The following is a 23,893-nucleotide window of genomic DNA, read 5'->3' on the forward strand; positions in this document are numbered from 1 at the left end:
CAACAATTACAAGTAGTTGTTAGGTCTTCTAGAAAAAAATCCAGAAGCAGTGTCATACCACCTTTATTAGGGCCACCTCAAACACTACCAAGTAGTGAGCAACCTTTCAAATTGTTTGAAACTCACTCTTTTGTAGTGTTTTAGTTGGTCCTAATAAAAGTTTTATGCTACTGTTGCTTTTGGACTCACTCATGTCATGTATTTTGGGAGCATGTTGGGACTGATTTTGTTAGCAATGTACTTCGCTCTGAGAGTGCTGTTATTACTGAACAAGCATTATTATTAATATTGCATGACTTCTCTTTGTTACTAGAGAATGAGCAGAGAACACAAATGAAATTCCATTTGCCATTTGAATAGCTTGTTTCTCTTGCCCCATCACTCAGATAAGGACAAGGAATGTTCATTTCCCCCAATCCATTCTCCTAAAGAAGTGCTGGTCATAAGAGCATAGAATTGTCTTGCAGAAAGTCTCTTTCGTCCGGCTTTCTTTTCCAGCTGTGGCTAGCCAGATGCCTCTAAATGAAAATCATGAGCAGGGTATGATGAGAGCCATCCCCTGTTGTTTGTCCACAGCAGCTGATATTCTGTAGTATGCTACCTCTGAACATGGATATTCCAACTGTTCCAGGGTTATTGGCCAGTAGCTTTATCCTCCTGAGAATATCCCTTTTGAGACAGAGCAACTGGTAACCTAGTATTCTAATAGTAGGTGCACCACAGTTTTCTATATATGTAATGGCTGTTTTATTTTCAGTCTCTTTCCTTGGGATTCTTCTATCCTGTCTGAAAATTGCTTTATCTTCTACTGCTACCTCATTGTTTCCCACAGCTCCATATAATTTATGAATAGGTGAAATAACGCCATTCTCAATTCAGAACTGAGGGAGTTTAGTTTGCTTCCCACCACTGTGAAAACTGACAATTTATTTCTAATGTCTGTTTCCTGTTTTTTAACCAGAATGCTAAGGTTTTTTTTCTTAGCAGCCCTTGATAAAAAGTTTTGTCAAAAGCTTTTGAGATGTTGTTGTATTCTTGAATTTTCTGAAATCTTTTGACAAAATTATATGTCTGGCAGGTCTCATGTTTAATGCTCAAGGAATTTTCAAAAAAATGGCTAGAACTATCCTTGAAAAAGCTGTGCTGAATCTTCCTCAGCTGATTCTTCCTCTCTATATGTTCAACAATTCTAGCCCTTAATAAGGTTTTCTATCAGTAGCAGGGACAGCAGTTAGCCTAATTAATCTGTAGTCCCTTAAAAATAAATGGTGTTACGCTGGCTGTGTTCCAATAAGGAAGCTGATTTCCATGATGCTGTAAGTGTGTGCTAAGTGGTGAGTTCTCTTAAATTCAAGCAAAATTGTCATTGTTCTTGAAAACTACCTAGCTTATTCAGATTTAGCATGGTTTAGCATGAGGTTCTGTAAAATGTTTTCCCCTCTCCTCAGTCCTTATATTTGACAGACTTTCACATCTGTTCCTCAACTAGGAATGGATGGGCCCTACATGCAGGTATGCTTTCCTTTTTTAAAAAAAGGAGGCAAGCCTAAGTAATGTATTGTGTAAAATGGGGGGGGGGGGATTAGATTACAGTACCAGTGTTAATTTCAAGGTGAGTACCTTGTATAGAGGTGAAAATGTATGCAAGGTACTAAGATGCCAGTGTCTGATTCTAATTTTTAAATGCACAGATGACCAGGTTTACTATCTGACACATTTCTTTTACACTCCTTCATATAAATAAGGCCATGGCATGCATTTGGGGGAGGAAGGGATTATGATTTCTTAACAGTTAGGGATTGTATTTCTCATGGCTTTTTTCACATGAGCCAGGGTGCCTTGAATGAGGGAATCCTGCTATTTTCTGCACCAACCTTTTCAACATCTTGTGCTCAGAGATCATATATACTAGGGATAGGAAATCTGTGACACTCTAGGTGTTACTGGAGTTAAACAACCTATGCTATGTGCATAGCAATTTAAATATTTTGGTCACCGCCCAACATAGAATTAGGCACCTTTAAGTTCTTTGCTTTTTGGTGGATTTATGTACACATGGTCCTTGCACAGGTTTGTGGCCCTGATCTTTGCCTTTATGGAATTCTAACCTTGAATACTGTACTGTGTAGTCACTTTTTTTGGTAGGCTTTAAAATGATGGTATGGAATAAACAAGCTTGGTATGTCCTCATCTCACTCAATTTGTGGGCAGGTTACAGGACTTCCGGGGAGAGGAATGGCGGTTTGGCTGCCTCTCTGTTAGCTCCTGCTTACAGAAGATAATTACGGTATGTAGTAATTGATAATAGACAGATAGTCTGACTATTAATCATTATGCAGATAAGGGTGATCTGGGAGTTGACCTCAAATGCTTTGATAGAGACTGTTTTTATATGCCTGGTGGCTTGGACGGGAGTTATAACGAGCTGGGAAACTGACGAGTTGCCATCGTGCCCAAACTCCACGTAATCAATTTTCACAGGTAAGAAAGACCCACACCCTCTCTTTTTAAAACACTTCTGGGACAAGGAAAACTGTAACAAAAATTCCCTCCATCAGCTGGTGAAAATCTACAATCTGAAAATCTGTAAGTAACACCTTCCGTCATTAAGGAAAACAGAAAGGAAAACGGATTGTTGTCTAAGGCAGAGTGTCTGCGGCAGAGCAAAATTTCAGATTTATGGTTGACAATAATGATTAAATGGACAAGGGGAACCTCTGTGTGAAAAATCTTTAACCCTTTTTCTCTTTTCCTACCACTAAACAACTGAAAAAACTGAAAGTAAAGTGGCCATTGCCAGCTGTGGGTTAGAAGTTAATATGAGATGAGACACGTTGCAGCTGTAATTTTAAGGTGGAAATATTAAGCTAGACTGAGTTCTAATAATATCCAGAACATCAAAAGCGTCCATTATGGTAAAGGCACTTTTGGATCTTCCAGTGACTGTTGGTGTAGTTCAACAGTTGATGACTGAATAATTTCAAATGATCGGATCAGAGATTAATGGAGAAAATGGAGAAGGGGAATACTCAGAGGCTTCAGACTAAATTGATGAAAAGTTGGGAGGACTGGATCATGAAATAGTTAAGCAGATGGTGATGCTGAAGTGGAAATGACTTCCATTCCTTGATTTGGATGAGAAGGAGAAAATAAAAGTGAGGTTACAGGGAACCCGACAGAGGGCCTTCTCGGTAGTGGCGCCCTTCAGATGTGAAGGAAATAAGCGGCTATCTTAAGTTTTCAATATTTAATGCTGTATTGTTTTTAACACTTGATTGGAAGCTGCCCAGAGTGGCTGGGGAAACTCAGCCAGATGGGCGAAGTATAAATTATTATTATTATTCAAAATTATCTGGATATGGTATTGATGAAGTTGAGGGGCGAAAAAAACTTTGAGAAAACTTCAGTCCTAGCCTTGCTTCAGTTCTAGTAGAGAGAAAGTATTCTGCATACAGTCTGAAGTGAATTAAGAAAATTATGCTGCTAAAGTTATGGTATTCTCTGTGGAAAAAGACTGGAAAAAATGAAAATGGGCATGGGCAGAAGAATTTACTATCACTCAATATGGAGTAATGGTGATGGGAATTAATGGGGGTAATGGCAAAAGAAAAAATATGGTTGACATTTATCAATAGCAATAACAATTAGAGAACCAATCTTGGAGTTTTCATGAGAAAAAGAGGCACCTTTGACAAAAAAGAAATATTGTTTAACAGAAAGTGGAGAAGATGGATGTTAGCGTGGACTGAATGTTTGAAATAATCCTTTTTCCCTTTTTTATGTAACCTGCGGGTGAAAAATCAGAAGTTTTCTTTTTGTATCTTTCTCTAATGTTTCTTCTTTTGTCTCCCCCACCCTTCTCTCTTCTTATTGTTCCTTTCTCTTTTTGTTTCTCTCTTTTGTTTTTCTTCTTTCTTTGGAGTCTTATGTCTGGGGCCTTTATTAAGGTCCAGAGATTGTATACTTATGGGAGTGGTAGATGGTGGATGGAGAACCCTGGGTGAGAGATAGGGAAATGTCTGTCTCCCAGGGTGCTTAGTTGTCCTCTGTGGGTGGTAAGGGCTAAGAAGAGAGAACTCTGTAGTCTAAATACTTGATTTGTATTTTTTGTAGAAGCTATTTTATTGTATTTTGTATTATTATTATTATTATTATTATTATTATTATTATTATTATTATTGTTGTTGTTGTTGTTGTTATTAATTTCCTTCAAGGAAAAAATTGTGGGCAGGTTACTGTTCAAGCATTCATGTGCAGAATGCAGTGGATCAGTCTGTGTCTGGACTCTTGGCAAATGGCCTTATCTGAACCATTCAACTTGATTGCAGGAATAGCTCAAGATGGCATTTTCAGTGGGGAGGTAAAAAACTGATGGACCTATGAAAGATCAGCTTCATCCAGATAAGAAATAAGGTGCAGGAAATATAGCAATGCGAAGAAGACTTGCTTCCTATGTATTGTTGATATCTAGCTTGGTGAGGATGCTCAGGACTTGAATCAGGGTGTGAATGATTTGAGGGTCATCTGGTCCACCTTTCTCTCTCATCCTCCCTTCACAAAGATAACTGTGGACCCCTCTCCATACCGCCCTGTCCACACCACACTGTGACATAATCAAATAACAGTTGTTTGATGAGGGGGGGAAACAAGCAGAGCTAGCTGCTTCATGTTATTCAAGCAACTGGTACCCTATTGCAATAGAGATGGAAGACCGCTTGAGCTGGACCTCTAAAGATTCTGTGCTTTAATAGCCAAAATCCTTCAAGTGGGATACATTTATTGTTGTTGTTGTTGTTGTTGTTGTTGTTGTTGTTATTTGAATTTATATCCCTCCCAGGGTGGCAAACAGATCTACAGTTTAAAAAACAAAACCCTTCTAAAACAGTTAAAACCTTCTAAGAGCAGTTACAGTTTAAGCATTCTAAAAGTTACAGTTAAAACCATTCATTCATTCCAGTGATCTCAGGGTTGCCAAGAGCAGTGTTCATGCCACCAAATGCCTGGGTAAACAAGGAATGTTCTAGTATTCCTCCTGAAAATTAATAATGATGGAGACAGATGTACCTCACTAGGGAGAGCATTCCACAAACAGGGGACCACCACTAAATATGTCCTGCCATGGGCCAGTGTCTGCTGAGCTGCCATTGGGTGGGTGGGTGGGTATGGGTGTTTGGTGTTGTTGATGGGGAACATCTCTGTTGTTTGTGTTAATTTCAGGAAAGCAAGGGATGGGCTCACAACAAAGACAAGGGAGCATGGGCTAAGAAACTGGAGTGTGGCTGATAAGTGCAGTAATTAGTGATTGTCCTGACCTTTTGGAATTCTCATTCCAGCTTCCTTCCTAATCTTTTTTGGGCAAGTTTCTTTGCATAGCTACAGTCACAGGAGGCTAGAAACTTGGTGTTTATTTTAAATAGAAGATCAGATTCTGGATTGTATTCTTAGCCTCTGCTCTAAGCTTTTGTGGGTAACCATAGCATTCAACTTGCTGTTGCTTTTGGCTGTAACACTGATGTGGGCTTTTAGGTGATCTGGTGGCAATTGAGTTATACAGTGGTACCTCGGGTTAAGTACTTAATTCGTTCCGGAGGTCCATTCTTAACCTGAAACTGTTCATAACCTGAAGCACCACTTTAGCTAATGGGGCCTCCTGCTGCTGCTGCGCTGCCGGAGCACGATTTCTGTTCTCATCCTGAAGCAAAGTTGTTAACCTGAAGCACTATTTCTGGGTTAGTGGAGTCTGTAACCTGAAGTGTATGTAACCTAAAGCTTATGTAACCTGAGGTACCACTGTAGTATGATGATTTGCACTGCGTGATTAGGTTAATAATAGGCTTCCAGATGTACTGGCAGTGTGGCAATGGCTTGATACCTTCCTTGCTTTTGTGGTCATAGTTACACCCAAGTGGGCAGCCATCGGGCATAGCTCTTGTTTTTCATGGTTTTGGCTGCATCAGTACATCTCCAGTAGCAGCCGAGGCAGCACAGACTCTTGAATCTTTATGCCCCTGCACTGTTATCAGTGGTTATATAAATAGCCTTGTCCTTTACTGGTGGCATTGAAGTAACAAAAACTACTTTTAAACCTTCAGCTTTTTGGTTGCAGGAGGGGTTTGCTGGGATGAGAAATCCCAGGCTTAATATCAGGGTCTTTATGCTGCAGTTTTGTAAAAGCCACTGACTCCCACTCTCTCCTTAAGCTGTGCCTCCCAAGGCCTTTGGCAGGATGTTACAGGGAACCCTTATCAAACCATATCACTGAATATAACAGATAAGCAGCATTTGAAAAACAAGTCTTGGTTGCTTTGAAAACCCTCAGAGTTGGGAAATACAGAGTGGGAGCTCAGCTACCATGTGGTAGCCAATTCTTAGCCTGTTCGAAATGTGTTCACACACACATATACATATTATTTTGTGCCTACGGTATATTCCTCTAGTTGCATCCTGGTTTTGAATTTTGCCTTTTATGAATGTAGCACTTCTTATTCTTATATTTCTACATTAAACGGGTTCATACTTAATTTGTGGAAAAGTACCTTGTGATTAAATACTAGGGGACAAACCCTCATGGTTGTTTCAGTATAGGATAGGATTTTGTTGACTAGATAATCTGTTACAGACCTCAACTCTATAATTCATTGACGTGGGTCTCCTAGAGGACAACTATAAAAGGGTACAGAAATGTTTTCAGAGGTATTAATAATCTGAATCCTCGCATGTGTCCTTCAGAGGAATGTTTGTAGGTCACATTTCAGGCAGCTCTTTGTGTTTCACATTTTATATTAAATAATGGTCTAAAGAAGAGATCCATGGCCTGAGATAGGTTGGAGTTTAAAGTATTCAAGGCTTTTAAACGTTGTGTATGTTAGTCTTTTTGCACCTGGCCTGTATGCAACCTTCTTTTTGTTAGTTCATATCTACCGGAAACTTCCCCAGATGAACTTTTTAAGCAAATGTAAAGTCTCCTTGGAAACCAGACTGGATTTTTGCTTTGCCTAGAGATGGAATATTCTCTTTGCCACTGTCAACTGCTGGAACTAGCTGATCCAGGTTTTCCAGGTGGATATTCCACCTTGAGAGCTAGTTGTTTGTGGCTTTTGGTCTTGGGTGCTGGTCTGAAGCCCAAGGTTTCTGGGTTGCAACCTTTGCTCTGAAAATCTTGGTTTTCATTTTTAATCCAGGAGCAAGCTTCTAGCTCTTATGTAAGACAGGGAAAGAGATGAAACCTGATGGGCTTCAGAATGAGAACTTGTACATCATGCACACATTTGAAGAGAGGCTTTCACACCCCTTTTGATTCTGTACCCTGCCTGGTTATAAAAGTGACCTAGCTCTTCGCATAGTTGTAAGGTCCAACAAGATTAAGCATTGCAGAGCGGCTCTTAAATTAAAAGTGCTATGCATATAATAAATGTGTATGTGTTTCTCTATCTCTGTGTCTTTCAGGCGTGAGCTGTGAAACCTCTATTGGTGTATGTGCGGTAACAACATGTCTGTCCCCCTCCTCGCCGATGCCGTGACCATTTCAGGGGCAGAGCGGGAGACTGCAGCGGTAAGGGCTTTCTCTGTCTCTCTCCTTGGCTTGCCATCTGTCGGGATCCAGAAAGATTAGGGGAATTAACTGGATTTCTTTCCTCCACCCCCCTCCTCTTGGTTGCTGCTAATGTCAAGGGGCTGCCCTCCCTTTAACTCAGAAGCTGTTTGAGAGAAAGGGGTGGTGGGGGTGGTGGCAGAGGAATTGTGCAGAGAGAAACTTTGGTGAGGGGAGGGTTGCGGGAAGAGATCAGCATGATTTCGTTCCTTTCCAGTAAACAGCACAATGTTGTTTGTGTAGGACCTGCGCAAAACACCACCGCTGCCTCTGGCAGGTAATTAGCCCAGCTGTATCAAATTGTGTTGGCCTCGACGCTACTACTCTTGCACTAACAAGGAAATAATAGCCAATGCTTGCTTTCTACCACCCCCTTAATGCAAATGGGGGGCTGCTGTGGTCAACCATCATGGCCAGGCGCTTCTGCAGAAATGACACTGACACCCACCAGGCTCCCGAGCTCCTATAATCCTCGCCCTTGTTGCTGGCTCTGCCTGCATTTGCACCATCAGATGTACCTTGCAGTTTTATTTCCTGCCTATCTGTGTGAACCATGCCCTCCCCTTCACAAAGATCTAAATTCTGCAAGGAGAACACATTACATAAATCAAACACATTTTGCCTAGATCAGCTTATTTGTATATAATTCTTTTTCCGTATTTGGTCTCCTCAGTGCTGTGAGAGTAGAGAGATGAGTGGTCTCCAGGGGCTTGGCTGTGAGTGATCAGGAGGCAAGGAGACACCGGGAGTGCTCCCTTCTGACCACTGGCTAGTTCTGCCAACCCCCAGAACACTTTTTTTTTTAAAAAAAGTTTGTTTTCTGCATTCCTGAGGACTAGTAACTGAGCTTTTCCGAACATATGTGCCCAACAGACAAAAGATGCTAAATTTTGCCACATTCTGGCCAACAGAAATTATTGCATTCTGGAATTCAGCAAATATTACTTTGTAAAGCCCATCTTCTTGTTCTATTAAGCAAATGACTCTTGATTAATTTGCAGGTGTAATTGTGGCTCTGTTTCCTTTTTAAAGGGCAGAGAGAAAGGTTGATGGGATATGAAGATTTGGAGTAGGGTGTTAAATGTTTCAGAACTGTGGGAAGGAGTGAGATTAAATTCTCAAAGAGCCAACTCCCCTTTGCACCCAAGTTCCGTGGGGTGGGGTGGGGGGTTAAATCTGTGAAACAACCCTCGGATTGTCAAGAACTCTGTGGGATTGAGAGTTTCGTTGTAATGTCTGCTGATTGAGATGGGGTAGGCAGAGGTGTTTGTAGAATTTGTAGCCGTTTTGGTGAGGGTTAGACATAAGAGAGAAGAATGGATGTTTTAAATGAAAGATGGAACTAGGACAGTAATAGGTTTTCTGGCATAACCATTTGGAACCACAGGAAGGGAAAGGAAACTGTACAATTTCCTCTCCCAAAGACCACAGTGATAATGGCTAGGAACTTCCTCTTCCGCTAGAAATGAAAGCCATGTTTTTCAGAGCTCATAAGCAGCCAAACCATATATCAAGATCTGCAACAGAAGCAAAGCTTTACAAGTCTCTAGCTTTCCATTGGGTAAATCCTGTGAAGACATTCACGAGAAGTTAGTTTGCACTAACCTCTCTGCGAGGGTCTCTGGTGGTCTGACACATGAGGAGTGGATGTGAATACTCAGGTGTAAATATTCGGAGTATGCCTCCTCAGTTAACTTGGCTTGTGAACAGTCTTGGCTTGTGAACAGAGATTGAAGCTGCTCAGGAGACATGACTGAGGTAACTGATGGTGCGAACAGGCCTGTCTGCCCGCAAGTGGATCTGTCACTGCCAAAATACTGCTGGGTTTAGCAGTGTGGTAACCTGCTGCAGAGATGTAGCCATGGAGCTGGTTGATGGAAGCTTTTTAACCCTCTCACCTGGACTGGAATTGCTAACTTCCCTGACCTTTCTAATGAACAACTCTGTTTTTCTTCAAGAAGGCTGGAACTTGTGGTTGCCAACAGAAATGGGGAAGCAAAGCACACCCAGCTCTGCTAGGGGGTGTTTGGTTTCCTCTATCTGGGCTGCTGGTCAAGAATAACATTGATAACAGAGGGGTGCAAGAAGCTGTGCACCAGCATTTCTGTGTGAATTTTCGAAAGGCCAGATTCCGTTGCATGGAGAGCCTGCCTTTTAAATAGGACCTTTAGATCACTGTGATTCTCAGTGCTAAGATAAATAGCCCTGTTCTTCAGCAAGAAATGCTGAATTCTTAAACCTGTATAATTTTTTGCAAATTTGTGCAATATTTCTTTATTATACATAATTTACTGCACAACTTCTACTGTTTCCATTCTCAGCAAATAAATATACCGTATTTTTCCATGTACAAGACTAGGTCCCCCCCCAAATGTCAAAAATTAGGGGGCATCTTATATACAGATAAATCTCTTCCCACCCCCCATTTTCTTAAATATGCGTCCCAAAAATAGGGGGCTTCTTATACATGACGGCATCTTACAGATGGAAAAATACGGTATTATGCAGAGGGGGCAGAGGAGTTATGCAAGGCTCAGAAGCCTCAACCACTAGAAACCAGACTGGGTCACCTCTATGGTTTTTGAGACTTTGCCGATCATACCCACTTGGCCTCAAAGCCATAAAGGCTAGAAACATCATCTTTGTGAAAATGGAGATTCTCAGGAAACCAGATATTGTGATCCTGCGAAAGCTTCTCCTTTCTTTGAGGTGAAATATTAAATGCTTGAAATAGGCAAGGTTTAGGAGAGGAGGTGGTAGCAGCCTGTCGGATTAATTCACAGAAAGCAGTAACCTTGACCCAGAAGTTATTGGGGGTGGGGCATATTTTTTAAACAACATTTATATAATGGTTACTCAAACAAAAGACTTCTAAGTGGTTTACAAACAATCTATAATATTCCTTTAAAACTACCAGCAAAAGCAAACATTTAAAAAGTTACATCAAAAAGTTCAAAATACAAAAGAAGATAAGTAAATTTAAAAACACAAATTGCAACTACATGCCTGAGTAGGCTTGAAGAAATGAACAAATTTTTAGCAGGCACTGAAAGTATTACAGTAGGTGCCTTCTACTGTAAGTGGGCAGGGAAGTCCAAAGTTCTGCCACACTAAAGGATGGATTTCTCACAAGTGTGGAATGCATGTTTTGTGGCATTTGTAGAGTGCTGGTTCTGGAGATCTAAGCAGTCAAGTGGGCATGTATGGGGTGAGCTTATCACAGTGCCTAGGTTTAGGAATCCTAGATGATGGTTTAGGAATCCTAGGTTCCTAGATTCCTAGGTTTAGGAATGCTAGATGATGGGCCTCTCTGCATGGCTCAGCTTACGTCTTGTGTTTGCCTCTGTCTTCCAGGTGCAGATGTGTACATGATGTGTTAGCAGTCCCTTTTCAGTGACCTGGGGTGTGGTTGAGGCATCTTCTCTTATTACAGCTGGGGCACACACATGGTGATGTGTAGGCTCTTCGTTCCCAGCCTCTCCTCCTCCCTTTAGGTTGGGTCCTTCCTGCTTTTCCCCTTTAGCATAATTCACTGCTGCACTTTTTTTTGGCAACTAATTGGTCTCACAGGATGCTCCTGATGTGCTTTGGTAGCACTTTTGCACTTGTTGTGCTGCCTAATGTGTTATTTTCTGCTTGATTTCACAGGTCATTTTTTTACATGGGCTTGGAGACACAGGGTGAGTGTTTGGGTTGTGTTAGTAACTGAGGCAAGAAGGGAAGGGGGAAACCTTCTTTGTTCCAGCAGCCTGGACCCAAAAGAGCTCCTGTTTCTAGTTGGGAAATGTTGAATGTTAATATTCTAGCCAGCGGCAGGATTGGAATGAGGAGATGTTGGGACAAAAGCAATAATTTATCAATCCAGAACACATTTTCACATAGGAAAATGCCTTCTACCAAATCAGATTATTGGTTTATCTAGCTCAGTATGTCTACACAAGCCTCCAACCTGGTGCCTTCCAAAAACCTTGGACTGCTGCTCCCATCAGCCCATTCCAGCATGGCCATTGGTCAGGGATGATGGACATTATAGTCCAAGACATCTGAAAGGCACCAGGCTGGGGAATGCTGGTCTGCGTGGACTGACTGCTGAGCTCTCCTGGTGGGATTCTGCACCAGGTGGAGGAGGCCTTACCGACTTTACTGGATTGCAGTTACTCATACAGGGTATTTAAATTTACTTGAGTCTTTATGCATAAATGCTTCTTACCACAGTTGGCAGCTATGAAAATGTCCCACCATAGCTTTCCAGTAGAATGGCTTTTGGCGGGGGAGACAGGCAGTGGAAAATGCTTGCTTCTCCATTTTAGTTTGTCTGCTGTGCAGTGCAAGTTCTGATCTATGTTCTTTCTGCCTTCCCTACTTCAGGCACAGCTGGGCTGAGGCCCTGTCCTCCATCCGGCTTCCTTATGTGAAATACATCTGCCCTCACGCGTAAGTGTTGCCTCTGCCCTGGGTTACAATTAAGGCTCGCATATGTTTCAGGAAACAGGCCTCTGCTTGGGGTGTGTGTTCCCCTTATCAGTCTGGTTTCCCTTACAAACTCAGAAAATACACTCACCATCCCCAGCCTAGTGCCCTTCAGTCATTCTGGACTGCAGCTCCCATTAGCCCCAGCCAGCACAATCTCATCATCCCTCACCAATGGCCATGGTAACTGGGCTAATGGGAACCAAAGTCCAACAATGGGGAGGAGGTGCGGAACACAGGTTCCCTTAAGGCCTGTGTGTGGTTTTAATCCTAGCTAAACTGGAAACATTCTCTTCACCCATGGAATCTAGTTTGCAGGCATTCTGACAGCTTTGCTCTCATGTAATTTGGTACCTTGTAGGTTGAGAGGCAGGATAAGGTTGTTGCCTTACGGCATTTTTGTGAGCTTCTCTGGGCTTCTGGTTGGTTACTGTAGGGAGCAGCGTGCTAGAGTAGGTAGCCCTTTGATCTGATCCAGCAGAGCTCCTCTTATGTGCATCATTGCACCAGTGCCAGAGACTTCGCTTCCTTAAGCACAATACAATATATATTCCATTAGTGGAATTGGGCTGTGATGTTTTTCCTGCCTGCGTCCACTTTTCCCTTTTTAAAATAGAAATATATGTATGTGCTAAGGCAGAATCTCAGCTGCATCCCAGTTCTCTTTCTTTTTGGATCAAGCCAGCTCTGGCTGTCTCAAAGTGAGAATAGCACTTAACCTATAGCTTTTTAGGGACTATGGCTTAAGTTTTTGCTGCCCGCTTAAGATTCTGCCCTTGCAAAAAAACACACACAAAAAAACCCATCCCCACCAATCATTGTGTTATCCCTGATATTCTAATCTTTTTCAATCAATTTTTTTGAAGATTTTAAAGTGTAAAATACTACAATTGCACGAACATCACAACAAAAAACAATAATTTGGTGTTTATGGTAAAACAGCCATATTAAATATTACAGATTGAGGTTAGTACATTAATATCATAGTGGTGACCCAATCTGAAAAATAGACATCAACATGATGTTGACTTTTGACCAAACCAGGTTGAACACCTGGAGGTCAGTTAGTGCAAACTTCTTGACCGACCAACATTAACAGAAGCCACCATTTCTCCACGAGGATGTCAGCCTTAATCATCTGATATTCCAATCTGAGGAACATAAGATGATCCTGCTGGATCAAGCCAATGATGCATCTGATCCAGCATCCTGTTCTCACAATGGCCAAACTGTTGTCTCTGGGGAGCCTGCAAGCGCTCTTCCCTCCTGCACTTTCCAGCAACTGGTACTCAAAAACATTACTGCCTCTATGACAGTGGCTGGAAGGAGCTCAGTAGAGCTTGCTAGCCAACCCAGCACTCTGCCTGAACTCCCTAAGCTCCAGCTCCCTATAACATGCATGGATTATCCAGTGCCAGCCATTCAGGGTATTCTACACCACACAGCAGAGGTGCTTATTTCAAAAAGCCTTCAGTAAATTAGCCCAAGATCTTTGAGGCACAAAGCACACTGCCTCTTCACCTCAGCCCTTAGCACGAGTTTGCTTGCTTTGGACAAACATAGTATCTGCCAAGCACATACTAAGAGGGGCTCACAAATAATTTTGCCCTTGTTACAAAACTTGAGAGTCTGTTTGACCTGGTTTTCCCTTCACCAAGTCCCCACCCCCAGCAGCTCCCAGGTGGAACATGGACAGATAATCATACCCCACAACTGGACCATCGTGCCCCCCCCTTACACTGGGAAATCTTTAGGTTTGCCACAAACAGCATGTTGACAAGCAAGGTGGGGATGCATCAGCTGGGGTGGGGCTAAAGTGGTGGGTCTGGGTGCCATACAAGATGATAAACAGGCATCAGTTTCCCTTCCTAGGCACCTCTTTGAACCTGGACTTGCAGTGGTAATGGCAGGATGAGTAAAATAGGCTCCAAAAGAGCTGATGTTTGCCTTCACCTACATTCTTTCTGTCAAAACACTGGGAAGAGCCACGCAGTTCTGCCTTCAGCCTGCAATATCTCCCCCCACCCCCACCCCGCTTACCTTGCAAAGCAGCCGTGTCTGTTTTTGCGACGCCACCTGGGTCAGATTTAAGACAAAATGGAGCGACTTGCAGACTGCTCCTACTTTAGTCCGGCTCTTTTGTTGGTAGCAACAGGCAGACACGCCAAGCCCTGTGCCCACTGTGGTGAGTGCAGGCTCGTGAGCCTTTCAGCCCAAAGGAGATAGCTGCTGCTTCCTCAGCAACTCTAGCCAAAGCACCTAGCTCATGCTCAAGTCAGTCCCCAAATGTCCAGGTCCCAGGGTGGGCTGCTTGGCAACCACACCAAACGCTGCCTGATCCAGGAGGGACTGTGTGTATTTCTTAGAAAGGAAGTAAGAGCAAGCAGAGCAGGCTGTGTGTGTGTGCGCATATGTAAGGATCTTTGTCACCTGCTTCTTTGCAAAGCTAACCCTACCTGGGCAGACCCTGAGGTTGGGTACTTGGGGGAAAACAGCTAGCAGTTCTGTAGCTGGAACTCAGTTGCGTTTATCTCATACCTTTTGGAGTCACATTGTACAAGTTGAGGATTTGATAGAATGTGCAGCCTTTGCAGGTTTTTGCAAACTCCGCTATGTCTGGATGAGTTGAGGTTTCTTAGGTTTGTGAGGAGCCTCATGTCCTGTTGTCTCTTGCTACTGGAGCATAATTGCCTGCTTCTCTCTCTCTCTTTCTTTCTCTCTCCCCCCCCCACCCTCTCATATGCTTGCAGGCCTAGGATCCCTGTCACCCTCAACATGAAGATGGTCATGCCATCCTGGTTAGTATAAAACAATGTTAATTTAATTGCTGACAGATAAGCGACGTGCACCGGCCTGCTGCCTCCCAGGCACTTCTTTTTCTGGCCTACATGACATCATAAGGAAATATGGCAGCCGAAACTGGGCTTGTGGCAGTCACCAGGAGTGATGGGGAATGATACAGATGAGAGGCTGATGGGAGGGGGGAAATTAAAGGCAGCAGCTGTGTGCAAAGGTTTAGTGGACCTGAGGAAGCTGGCCGATGCTTTTTGGCTAGGGCAGGTTGGTGCATGATTTGCAGGGGGCACACCATGACTACTCCTATAAGGCTGGGGTTCAAACATTGTAGAGGATGAAGAGTGCGTCTTTAAATAAGACATTTGGGCCATGAGGTCGAGGGGTACTGCCTACCAGGTAACTTGCCTTGCCTAGGGTTCTCATCCACAGCCCTTTAACAGTCTTTTAAGAAATGTATATTGTTTCAACACCCACAGGTTTCACTTCTAGATTTTTCTACAAACTTTTCCTGTGTCTCTGGTTACTTTTCTGGGCAATGGGCATTAATGTATATTCACAATACAGCAGGGGAGCATAGGCAGGCTTGCTGCCTTTTAAGACCTGGTGGAAAGAAGGTCTCTGAATTGGTGCATGTCTGCAGCCAGCAGATAGTCTGTCGGGTAGAAACCTCTCCAGCTTCCCAGCAGAGTCCTCCCTTAATCACTTTAATTCTTTCATACAGAAGATTTTGGAATGGCACAGCCAAGCTGCCAGGACACTATATAGTCATATAATGTGCTTGCTTAGCCAGCCTCATGTAGGCTGCTGGTGGACCAGAGAACAGGGGCTAACTTGCATTTTTTTCTTCCAGGTTTGATTTGATGGGCCTGAGTCCTGATGCACCTGAAGATGAAACTGGAATTAAAAAAGCTGCTGAGAACCGTAAGAAAAGTTTGCCCAGGGGTAGTGTTAAAGCTGGTCTACATTTCTCCAAATTGTAACTGACAACATTTGAAAGCCAGAGAGAAAGAGAGAGACTTGGGTTCTGTCATAAAGAGCCTCTGCCCTTTTTTACATTCCCTGTTCAAAAAGGCCCACTTCCTAATTCTTGCAAAAAGTAAAGTGAGTGAAGCGGTTTGGGATGTTTACATTCTGAATGCATGGAAGGCTCATTTTAAAACACTTCCTCCTAGTGCAAATGTAAGAGAGGCATCCTGTAGACAATGTTTTGCATATCTTAAGCCATTCTCCACTCCCACACCATATTTATCCCTTCTCCAAGAAGATTTTACCCCTGCCTGCCCTTTCCAATTTTAACTAGTTTTGTGTTGCAGGTGCAGTGGTTGCAAGCCATAGTTCCTATCCGAAACAAATGGAAACCATGGTTATGAGGAAAGCTGGTTGTAGTAACCATGGTTTGCATTGGTCTGTATAACAGATCCTTGGCTAGCAACATGGGAAATTACCTTACCTAGTCAGACCCTTGGCTGGGTGCTGCTAATGCTGATGGGCAGCTTTTTGACAAGGGTCTGTCCAGCCCTACCCAGATTCTGGGGATTGAATCTAGGATCTTCTGCATGCAAAGCAAATGCTCCACCACTGATTTGCAGCCATTCCCAAATTGTTGATGTTGGCAGGAGAAGAAGAGGAGATGAATCACTCCAGCAGGAAAGACCCAGAGAGTGGGAATGTGTGCTCTCAAGGCAGATTCCTGATTTGCAAATGTGTGGCATCTTAGCACTGTCTGCTTTTTTAAACATTTCAACACCAAAGAAGAGTGGTTTCTGGGTTTTAGCAATCTCACACCAACTCTCTCCAAAGCTGGTGTGACATAGTGGTGAAGGCTGTGAATTGTGAATTCACTGAAGAGGTCTTGGGCAAGCTTCAGATTCCAGAGAAACAGCCATGTTGGTCCACTGCAGCAAAACCAAGAGTCCTCTGGCATCTTAAAAGACTAGCATGTATTTTGTGGCATCACTTTTCATGAGGGAGAGCTGAGCCCAATGCAAATGTTGATTGTTCTATGCTCCCCCCCACACACACACTTTTCAAACTCTACTCCTTTTCCCTTGATCTCTGCCACCGGAGGCCTTGTCAGAAAGAACATCACACTCCTTTTAAAAACGTGACATTTTGAAGCAGAGGAAGCTTTGTGAAATAGATCTGTGCCAACAGACTTTTTGTAATTATTGTGCACCCAGCATATTTGGCACCTGAGATGCAAGGCCTATGATATTATGCCACCTTGAACTCTCTCCCTCTGCATTTCAGTTAAAGCGGTGATCGAACATGAGATAAAGAATGGGATCCCAGCCAACCGTATCATCCTGGGAGGCTTTTCACAGGTGACTGGTGTGTGTGTGGCAGGCTGCATCCTCAGGACGGCAAGCCGGCGTGTGGACGGCGGGGTTGGAAATGAGGAACAGGACATGAGCACTGGTGCTGGGGGAACATAGAGAACTAGCAGCTGCCACCTTGCTAATGGGGGGTGGGGAGCATGGGAGATGAGGTATAGCTTCCTCTGGAGCAGCAACTTGGATGTGTGCAGTTGTTCCAACAGTCCTGAAGTTAAGTGGTATCCTGAGTCATAATGCTTTCACTTTTTTCCATTCAAAACACATTTCTAACCCTTATTGTCATGGGAAACACATGCTTTGGGGCAATGTCTGGTAAAACCTTACAACCCAAGGATGGGTGTGGGGACAGAGTTAGACTTCTGGAGTGGAACTTCTGCCCTCCTAACTACTACAGTGGTACCTCGGGTTACAAACTCCACTAACCCAGAAGTAGTACCTTAGGTTGAGAACTTTGCCCCAGGATGAGAACGGAAATCGCGTGGTGGCAGTGGGAGGCCCCATTAGCGAAAGCGCACCTCAGATTAAGAATGGTTTCGGGTTAAGAATGGACCTCTGGAACGAATTAAGTTCATAACCCGAGGTACCACTGTACTTCCCTGTTTCCTTCTGGCAAGCTGAACATTGCATGCAAAAAAAGAGAGGGAAGCCTTTGAAATTTGTGTAGGTAGAATATAATCAAGTTGCAGAATTTGGTTCTATATTTTTGAAAGGTTTAGGTTGCACCAGGTCTGTTTTTCCCCTCAAGCAGTTAAGTGGGGCAGGAAGCATTGAGGGCTCTTCTCTAACGCTGTGCATTGGGAGTGTGGCCTCCACTGACCTGTGTGTCCCCCCCATACCATTCGTGCCATAAGAACCAGGAAATCTCCTACAAAGGGGTGGGGTGGGGAGGGCTGTTCACAGGGGTGGCAGTAGATGAGAGTTGTGTGCACCTTTGCATTGGTAGAGGGTCTTTTCTGGAGCAAGCTCTGACCTGCTTTCTAATCTTGGTTGCGCTTCAGGGTGGCGCGCTGTCCCTCTACACGGCGCTCACGTGCCCACACCAACTGGCTGGCATTGTGGCCCTCAGCTGCTGGCTCCCCCTGCACAAGACCTTTCCTCAGGTACTGCAGCCCCCTCTCCCCCTTGAATGTGTTGCTGTGGGCCCTGTGGGTTGGGCTTGGTGCATGCCAGGGTGGCTGCTCAACTGGGAAATGCCTGTCTGGTAGAGCAGTTCCTTCACAACTAGCTTGCCCAGGTACTGCATTTCCCAGAGTGCAATGGGTTGTTCACAGCTTGGTGTTCCTTCCTCTGCTGCTGTCCCCCCCCCCCCTTCCTCCTGCAGGCAGCAAATAACAGCATGAACAAAGACATCCCCATCCTACAGTGCCATGGGGAGATGGACCCCATGATCCCAGTCCGCTTTGGAGCCCTCACTGCCGAGAAACTGAAGGGCATTGTGACTCCAAGCAGGGTCCAGTTCAGAACCTACCCAGGAATGATGCACAGCTCCTGCCCTCAGGTTAGTTGGCAGCCGGTAAACCCATTTCCTAAGATGACTAACTAGTCTTAGTTGAGTGCCATATCTTGGTTGCAGCCAGGGTGCATGCCAGGATATTAGGGTTGAGATGCCCTTACTCTGGGAGTATCTGAGAAGGTCCTATGCCTGGTGCCTCGACCTTCAGAGGTTCGGTGGATGGCATCCAAAAGCAAAGCATCCTTTGAGGTACTCCTTGAAGTGCCTTCTGCCATGAGCCCTTATTATGGCTTGTATGCTCCAGTGTCCTAAGGCAGCTTTGCAGACCTGGTGGTCTGAGGCAGCCTCTTTTTGATCCCCACTTAATTATATCGTACTGCTGCAATCAGCTGTCTTGAACTGGATATGTATTTTTTTTTTAACCGATTAATTCAAAAGAGATAACAGTGTTAGTCTGGAGTACTAAAAATAGCAGGTGCCCTGTGGAAGCTTAAAGGTTGTGGCATCAGCTTTCATGGGCCAGACCCCCAAACTCCTGATAAAGCCAAGTGCCAGCATGACACTTTAATTGTGACTTTTGTTTAATCTCGACTTGCTTCAGTTGACTTTTGATTTTATATGAGCAGCGAAATAAATTGCTGTGAGCTGGCTTGGCAGCCGCCTCTTGTGGCAGCCAAAAGACTGCTTGAAGCTTGAAAATCAGTGTACATGTGTGGGCAGCAATTCATGTAGCATAACAAGGAAAGTGGCCAGTTCCACCCCACCCCCCCGGACTCTTGATAAGCTCAGTTCTCATTTCAGCTCTTGAATTTTTTTCTGTTTTATGACCCTCAGTTCAATGCAGAGAATCTTGTCACTCCCGGAAGGGAGCACATGAACTGTTTGAGGCTGTTATGTCTTTGAAAGGGAGGAGAATGAGCACACGCACAAACAAAAACCACTACTTCTCTTTTTACTCTGTGCAGGAGATGATGGCTGTGAAAGAATTCATTGAGAAGCTGCTGCCCAGGATTTAAACAAAGCTACTCGAGACTGTTGCAGGGAGAGGAGACAGAGTTCACCACCTGTGATCTTTAACCTTGACCTGCCCAGCTGCAAATGGGGAGCCACAGCAATCCACCTCCACGTCAGCCAGTTTCCTTTCTCTGGCCTTTCCCTTCCTCCTGCACCGCCCCCCTCCTGTGCATAGGGAGGGTTGCCCCTCTCTCTCCTGTACATGGAGTGAAGGTACGGAGCGGTTTTAAGGTACAGCTGAGAACCATGTGGCTGCCTCCTTGCAAATTTAGTATTTTTGGTCATCTGATTTCCGCCTTTCTTTGCTATCTCTTCCCCCTTCCCCAACCCCACACAAATGCTTGCTGTGGCAATGAACTGGGTGGTAGCCAAAGGCTTAAAACAAAGGTATTACGAGACTGTGTTCTGCGCTGTTACAGTATTTGCAGGGAGCATCTGCAAAGGTATCTGAGCTCCCTGATGGGTTTGCAACAATCCCACCCACAGTCCCTGTGCCCCCCCCCCCTTTCTGTGATGCAGAGCCTGAGCCTGTCCTGGTGGAACCACCTTAGAGGTGCAGGTAGGGTCAGGGCCCCCCTCTCGAGTTGCCAGTGCTTTTTGGGGGCAGGGGAGGCAGGTAAACTGCCCCACCCAGGCAATCATTCCATCCCTATTCTGCCATCCCATCCACTCTGCCAGGCGAAAGGAGGAAGGTCTGGCTGGCTGACGGGTTGCAGTACATCCTCCAAGCATGTCCTGGGGCTGCTCCTCCCCAGTCAGCCACATGCACCATTCAGTGTGCTAACAACTCCCAGCTTGGGCTGGAGATACCATCGGTTGGGGCGTTAATGTGGTGGAGGGGCCCCCACCTCACCAGGAATTGCTTCTAATGTATGTTCTTTTAAAAATTCCTTTGTTTGTTTCTTTCAAAGTCATCTCTGCTGTGGTCCCCTCCATTGGGTCTATCTTGTTTTGTACCTACACAGATAGGGTAGCGTTTGTCCAGAAGGTAGACACGCAGCAAGTTCTCTGCAGCCTTTTGGGCACCGCAGCTCTCAGAAGCACCACTCCTCCACTTCCTATCCAGTCTGTATCGAGTAGCTGCAAGCGGCCTTTTTGTCTATGGGGTGCAGTCTCCCTCTTATCACTCCCCACCCTGCTGGTCTTGTTAGTGGAATGGGCAAGCACGGTCCCCCTCTCTCCCTTCTAGCCCTGGTGGCTGGCGTATTTTTTGAGGCTCTCCCCTAAGTCTCTAGTCTGTTTTATTTCAGTAACTGTCCCCTTTCACCTCAAGCAGAAGGCTCTCATCCTCATTTCTGGCAGGGGGCTGTGCTGTTGAGCAGCCAAGGTTCTCTTACCATCACCCCTTCAGCATCCACACCCAAATTATCCACCGGCGTGGGCTGACACCAGCACTGACAGCCAGGGACAAGATGTCTCTTCAAGGAGCTTTCCTCTTCTTTTTGTGTGAAGGGCTAAATGTTGCCTCCCACATTGTCCTACTGTGTTGCTCTTTGTGAGGGATCTCTCTGCTCACTTCCTTCCCCTGGCTCTGTATGGTCCTCGGTGGTTGGTAGCAGCAACAGCAAGGGAGGGGCTTGGGGTCCCCCAAAGCTAGGACAGCCCTCCCTCTGCTACACTTCCCAGTGCTTTATACAGCTATGTGCAGCAAAGGGGGATCTCAGCATATCCATGTAGGAATACATGGCCTGCCCTTCTAGAGCTTGCATCACAATGGCAGCCCCAAACGAGATGTTGCTCCCCTTCCTGCTTTCAGTGCAAGGCTTCCTCCTCTGCCCTGAGCAGCCGCTGCTTCCCCCAAAATCTGCTTTTTGCCAGCCTTGGGGATCATTTGGCCAAGGCCAAACTTGGCTTCTCTAGAAGGCAAAGTGCCTTCACTGCCAAGCGGAACGCCTCCCACTTGGGGGACTTTCCTTTTTAGCAGCTGGCAACTTGCTGGGTCGTCCTCCAGGCCGCAGGGGCTTCCCAGATCTCACTGGAAATAGGGCCAGATTACATGGCTTGGTGCCGGAACAGCTCACATTCACAGAAACATCAGGAATGGTTGGAGAGATTTGTTTGTAATGGGCCGGAATATTCTGTATGGCCTCTTTTAATCACCAGAGAAGCAGAAAGCACTAATCCTTTCATAAACTAATCTGCATTAGACTCATTTTGAGTGACTGCTTAAATGGCAAAGCTGCCTCTTGCTTGCTCTGTGGAGGGTTTGAATCCTCCGATATTCTGCTTTGGGTTTGGACACTCTAGTGGTTGGGAGGACTGTGGCTGGTCTTGGACATGCAGCAGAATGAAGTGGTAGAATCCCAAGGTAGTAGAGGACTGTACAACTTCACAATTGCAAGGTGGGGTTTGTGTGCACTGTTCTTGAATGCTCCCTGACGTAAAACTCAAATCCCTGTAAGTAGCAACACATCAAACAGATCTGCTGGATTTCTACCTGCAGGGACCTTTGTGCGTGTTGTATGCTGCTTTTTTACGTAGGGGGTATTTAGGCATGTTATCCCACCACCACTTCAGCCTTCACAAGGAAGTGTTGTGGTGACAGTCCTTTTCCTTCTGCATTTTGCTCCATCTGCAGACCAGGCCTTGGCTTCCTTCTCTATAGTGAGCGTAGGCAAGCAGACATGAGGGGTGATGCTCCTCCTGTGCTTGTGGCTGCCTGGCTGCTGCTGCAGCTCTCTCCTCTTCTCTGCCCATTAATTGGATTGTTCTGTATAGGAGTTACACAGAGAAGTGCCCTGGACTCTGCTGCTGTTGCCACTGCCAATTTTGACTAGATCCTTCTCAAAGCAAATTGTCAAAGTGGCCTGCAAGTCTTGGGTGTCTCTGGAGGGACTGTGTTAAGAATATGGAAGCCAAAGCAAAACAGTGGCTTCTGTATGTTCCTGCACATGAATTAATTCTCTTCCCCAACCCCCCTTTCCCTTTTGTCTTCCCCATACATCATTTTTATTTTTGTGTTCCACTGAGATTAAACAAACACAACCATCTGTGCCTCACCTTGTTGTTTCTTCAGTGTAGTCAAGATGTGTCAGTTTCTCCTGCAGTCGTTAAGTGTTTAAAGCACTGTGTACGCCTCTTGGTTTAGATGAATAACAAGCCTGTGCAATAGCTCATAGGCCAGGGGCGGCTGGTATGTGACCCTCCAGATGTTGCTGAACTACATATCCCATCACCCCCAACCATTGGCCATGCTGGCTGGGGCTGATGGAAGTTGCAGTTCAGTAACATCTGGAGGGTTGCAGATTAGCTACCCGTGTTTATAGGTGACTTTCCTACACGATGAGCAGCAGGGGAAAGAGAAACTCACCTAAGGCCACCTGTGGGCTTCATTTGTGAACTAGCATTTGATCACAGATATTCCCAGTCCAGGCCCAAATACCTATTGCAACACTGGAATTCTACAAACTGCAAGTTACCATCTTTGATTTCTAGAGTGCAACATGTGACCCACAAGACAAACTCCCTAGAAAAGAATGGTTTTGTCTACTAAATTTTAAAAGGTTCTAGCCCTTATTGTGGCACAAAAAAGCCTCCCGAGGCTAACTGCTGAATGGCTCTGAATCCAAATACTGTATGTACAAAAGGGCTTTATGTAATAGAGAAGCAGAGTGGGTGGTTTGGGTAGGAGATACTATTCCCATGTAACACCCTCAGTTTGAAAGGGGTTTTTCTTAACTTCTCCTCCTCATTGAGTCAGGGCCAGCTCTACTGTTAGGCAGGTGTTGAAAAGGTAGGGAGCAGCAATGAAGTGTCGGCTAGCGCTGTGTGCTTGTGCCTTGTGATCCGCCTTGCACCCCCTCAGCTGGCCGCCTGTTTCACCAGTTGCAGTGGAGAATGCTGTTCCATCACCAGCACTGAAGTAAGGCTGAGATGCCACTCGGGGTGTGCATCTGTGTGCATGCATTATTTTGTCTTTCTGGCACTGGCAGCTAGATCTCTTAGGCTGGCCCTGAGGACAGTATTGTTTACTCTGCTTAACACTGGCTCTTCAAGATCTCTGTTCCTTGATAATTGTTTCAGCTGGAGATGTTTAGGGACTGAAATGGGAACATTACATGCAGAGCAGGAACTCCCACCTTAATCACACAGGAAAATGTAACCCAACCAAGGCAGCATTCTCATTGCAATAGATCTTGCTATCGCCAGGGTGTGTGTGGTAGGCATCTGTCTTAAGTGAGGACAAGGAAGTTCCTGTTGCCTACGTTTTGTCTCAACAAAGAGAGATGCCTT

The 23,893-nt window shown here is 44.9% G+C and overlaps 1 protein-coding gene across 4 annotated transcripts in view; it reads left to right on the forward strand.

Annotated features, from left to right (window-relative positions):
* LYPLA2 (lysophospholipase 2) overlaps positions 1–22,648 on the forward strand; it is a 25,008-nt gene extending 2,360 nt beyond the window's left edge. For 2 of the 4 annotated variants that reach the window (XM_028738881.2, XM_077931958.1), the window contains exons 2-10: positions 7,447–7,552; positions 11,240–11,271; positions 11,960–12,025; positions 14,812–14,859; positions 15,708–15,778; positions 17,108–17,181; positions 18,192–18,293; positions 18,515–18,691; positions 19,612–22,648. In XM_028738881.2, coding sequence (XP_028594714.1) covers positions 7,475–7,552; positions 11,240–11,271; positions 11,960–12,025; positions 14,812–14,859; positions 15,708–15,778; positions 17,108–17,181; positions 18,192–18,293; positions 18,515–18,691; positions 19,612–19,662 — 699 coding nt within the window. In that variant the 5' untranslated portion in view covers positions 7,447–7,474 and the 3' untranslated portion in view covers positions 19,663–22,648. Of the gene's footprint in view, positions 1–2,211; positions 2,288–2,339; positions 2,482–7,446; positions 7,553–11,239; positions 11,272–11,959; positions 12,026–14,811; positions 14,860–15,707; positions 15,779–17,107; positions 17,182–18,191; positions 18,294–18,514; positions 18,692–19,611 lie in introns of those variants that run through there. The other 2 variants (XM_077931957.1, XM_028738883.2) reach the window with 2 other exon arrangements.
* Positions 22,649–23,893: the final 1,245 nt, after the last annotated feature.

The sequence above is a fragment of the Podarcis muralis genome, chromosome 7 (assembly GCF_964188315.1).
Source record: "Podarcis muralis chromosome 7, rPodMur119.hap1.1, whole genome shotgun sequence".
Taxonomy (NCBI): Eukaryota; Metazoa; Chordata; class Lepidosauria; order Squamata; family Lacertidae; genus Podarcis; species Podarcis muralis.